This window comes from Suricata suricatta, chromosome 4 (genome assembly GCF_006229205.1).
Source record: "Suricata suricatta isolate VVHF042 chromosome 4, meerkat_22Aug2017_6uvM2_HiC, whole genome shotgun sequence".
Classification (NCBI taxonomy): Eukaryota; Metazoa; Chordata; class Mammalia; order Carnivora; family Herpestidae; genus Suricata; species Suricata suricatta.
In genome coordinates, this window is record NC_043703.1 from 142,979,485 (window position 1) to 142,981,556 (window position 2,072).

General features: G+C 48.8%; 1 protein-coding gene across 1 annotated transcript in view; it reads right to left on the reverse strand.

Moving 5' to 3' along the window:
- Nucleotides 1-335, reverse strand: part of WDR43 (WD repeat domain 43) — a 41,674-nt gene extending 41,339 nt beyond the window's left edge. The window contains exon 1 of the mRNA XM_029938022.1: nucleotides 90-335. Within this exon, the coding sequence (XP_029793882.1) occupies nucleotides 90-314 (225 nt within the window). The 5' untranslated portion in view covers nucleotides 315-335. The remainder of the gene's footprint in view (nucleotides 1-89) is intronic.
- Between the last annotated feature and the right edge of the window lie 1,737 nt (nucleotides 336-2,072).

Sequence of the window (2,072 nt, forward strand, 5' to 3'; positions counted from 1 at the left end):
GGGATGCCGGGCCACGCGCCGCCGGGCCGGGGGTGCGCTGAGGCTGAGCCCGGGCGGACGCCCGCCCCCCGCCGTCCCTCCTGCTTTACCTTGGCCTGCAGCCGCGCTGGCGCCCAGGCCAGGCAGGTGCAGGTTCCGCTGAGGTGCGCGGAAGGCACGTACTCTTGGTGCAGCCTATTGTTGGCTGTCTCCCACACTCGCAACTGACCGTCGGCAGACGCCAAAGCGAAGTAGGCCTGGTTCAGGGGGGAGAAGGCGCAGGGAACCCCTGCCGGGGACAGGGGGTCGGCAACACCTCCGCCGCCCGCCGCCATTGCTGCCCTGGCTCCGCGGCAGCCACGTGTTCGACTATGCGCATGCGCACCGGCGCGGGGCGGGGCCTGGAGGAAGGAAGTCGGGCGGAGGGAGCGCAGACAGTCGAGGGAGTAGCTCTTAGCGTCTCGAGCAAGCGTTGGGCGGGCCCGGCTTGTGAACGGTGGCCCGGAGGGCCCAATGCAAACTTATGCTGAGAGTGGGGAGGGGACGTGTGGAGGGACTTGACTGCACACTGGAGAGCAGGGCAATTCCTTATAAAAAGAGAAAAAAGGAAAGAAAAAAAGGTTTGGGTTCGTTTGTTTTTTTTTTTTTAATAACATGGTTGAACTAAATGTTTAAAAGAAATAAGCACTTATAACTCCATGATTGTGACATATGTTTTCATTTTTTTCTTGTCCACTTCCAGGCTATAATCAAGTGCACACCTAACACACACAATTTATTCAGACATCATAGTGTAAAAGTAATAGTAGGAGCTGCTTATTTCGACAGGATTAATCCCATGTTACTACATTAAATAATAGACAATTCGTAATGACTCCAGAATATTTCAACAAATCAATGCATTCTGATTCAAGAAATGCCACATATTATTCAGCCCACACAGAGTTTATTGCCTAGCAAGAAAGTCAAAAACACCACCTTCAGGGATGTAGGGAGACTGAAGCTTTTACAGCCGGGGAATGCCTCGGTAACATTTGCAGGGTTTTTTTTAATGTTTATTTATTTTTGAGAGAACGAGAGAAATACAGAGCATGAGCAGTGGAGGGACAGAGAGAGGGAGATACAGATGAAGCAGGCTCCAGGTTCTGAGTTGCCACCACAGGACCTGACGCGGGGCTCGAACCCACAGACCATGAGATCATAACCTGAGCTGAAGTCGGATGCTTCACCACCTAGGTGCCCCTGCGTTTTACATTATTTGGAATAACAAACTCATCTACGTTTCTTCAAAGGCCTTCTGGCCTCTGGATGGAGACATTAGAGGGGCAAGAATGAAAGCAGACACACGATATAGGACAATGGTGGGTTCGACTCAGATCAAAACAGCAAAGGTGGGGAGAATGACCAAAGTCCACATAGAATCTAAAATTGGAGCCAACAGGGCTTGCTAAATGATTGCAAAGGGTGAGAAAAAGACAAGTGAAAGATGACTCTAAGGCCTGAGCAAACTACCAAATGGTGATTCCATCAGGTAGGTTGGGGAAATGGGTTTGCTTAGAGTAGACATCAAGAGTTCTGTTTTGGACAGTTAAGTATGATGTGCCTATTATACCTCCAAATAGAGTTGTTCAGTAGGAGCTGGCTATCAGAGAAGAAGATCACAGAGAAAGAAGTTTGGGTGCATTAGCATACAGATGCTTTTTGAAACTGTGGGACTAGTCAGAGCACGTTGGGTACAAGTACAGATGGAAAAGAAAACAGCCCCAAACTGTGCCAACCTTTAGAGGTCAGGAAGGGGAGAAAGATCCAGCAGAGAATATGAAAAAATGGGTAGCACGTAGGATGAAAGCCCAAGAGAATGAGATGAAACTGAGGTCTAGAGCTGAGCAATGAAGGAGGAGCTGGACTTCTAACTAAGCCATCTTTGAGTACAAACAATTTGACCCAATGAGACTATACAGAATTCATGTTGATGACCCTTCAATACCCAAAATATCATTCCTTGACCTCCTCCTTTTCAATGATCTTGGCTTCTACCTTACTTACTCCCATGGTCATGTCTCAGACCTTACCATTACAATAGCTGCACCCCT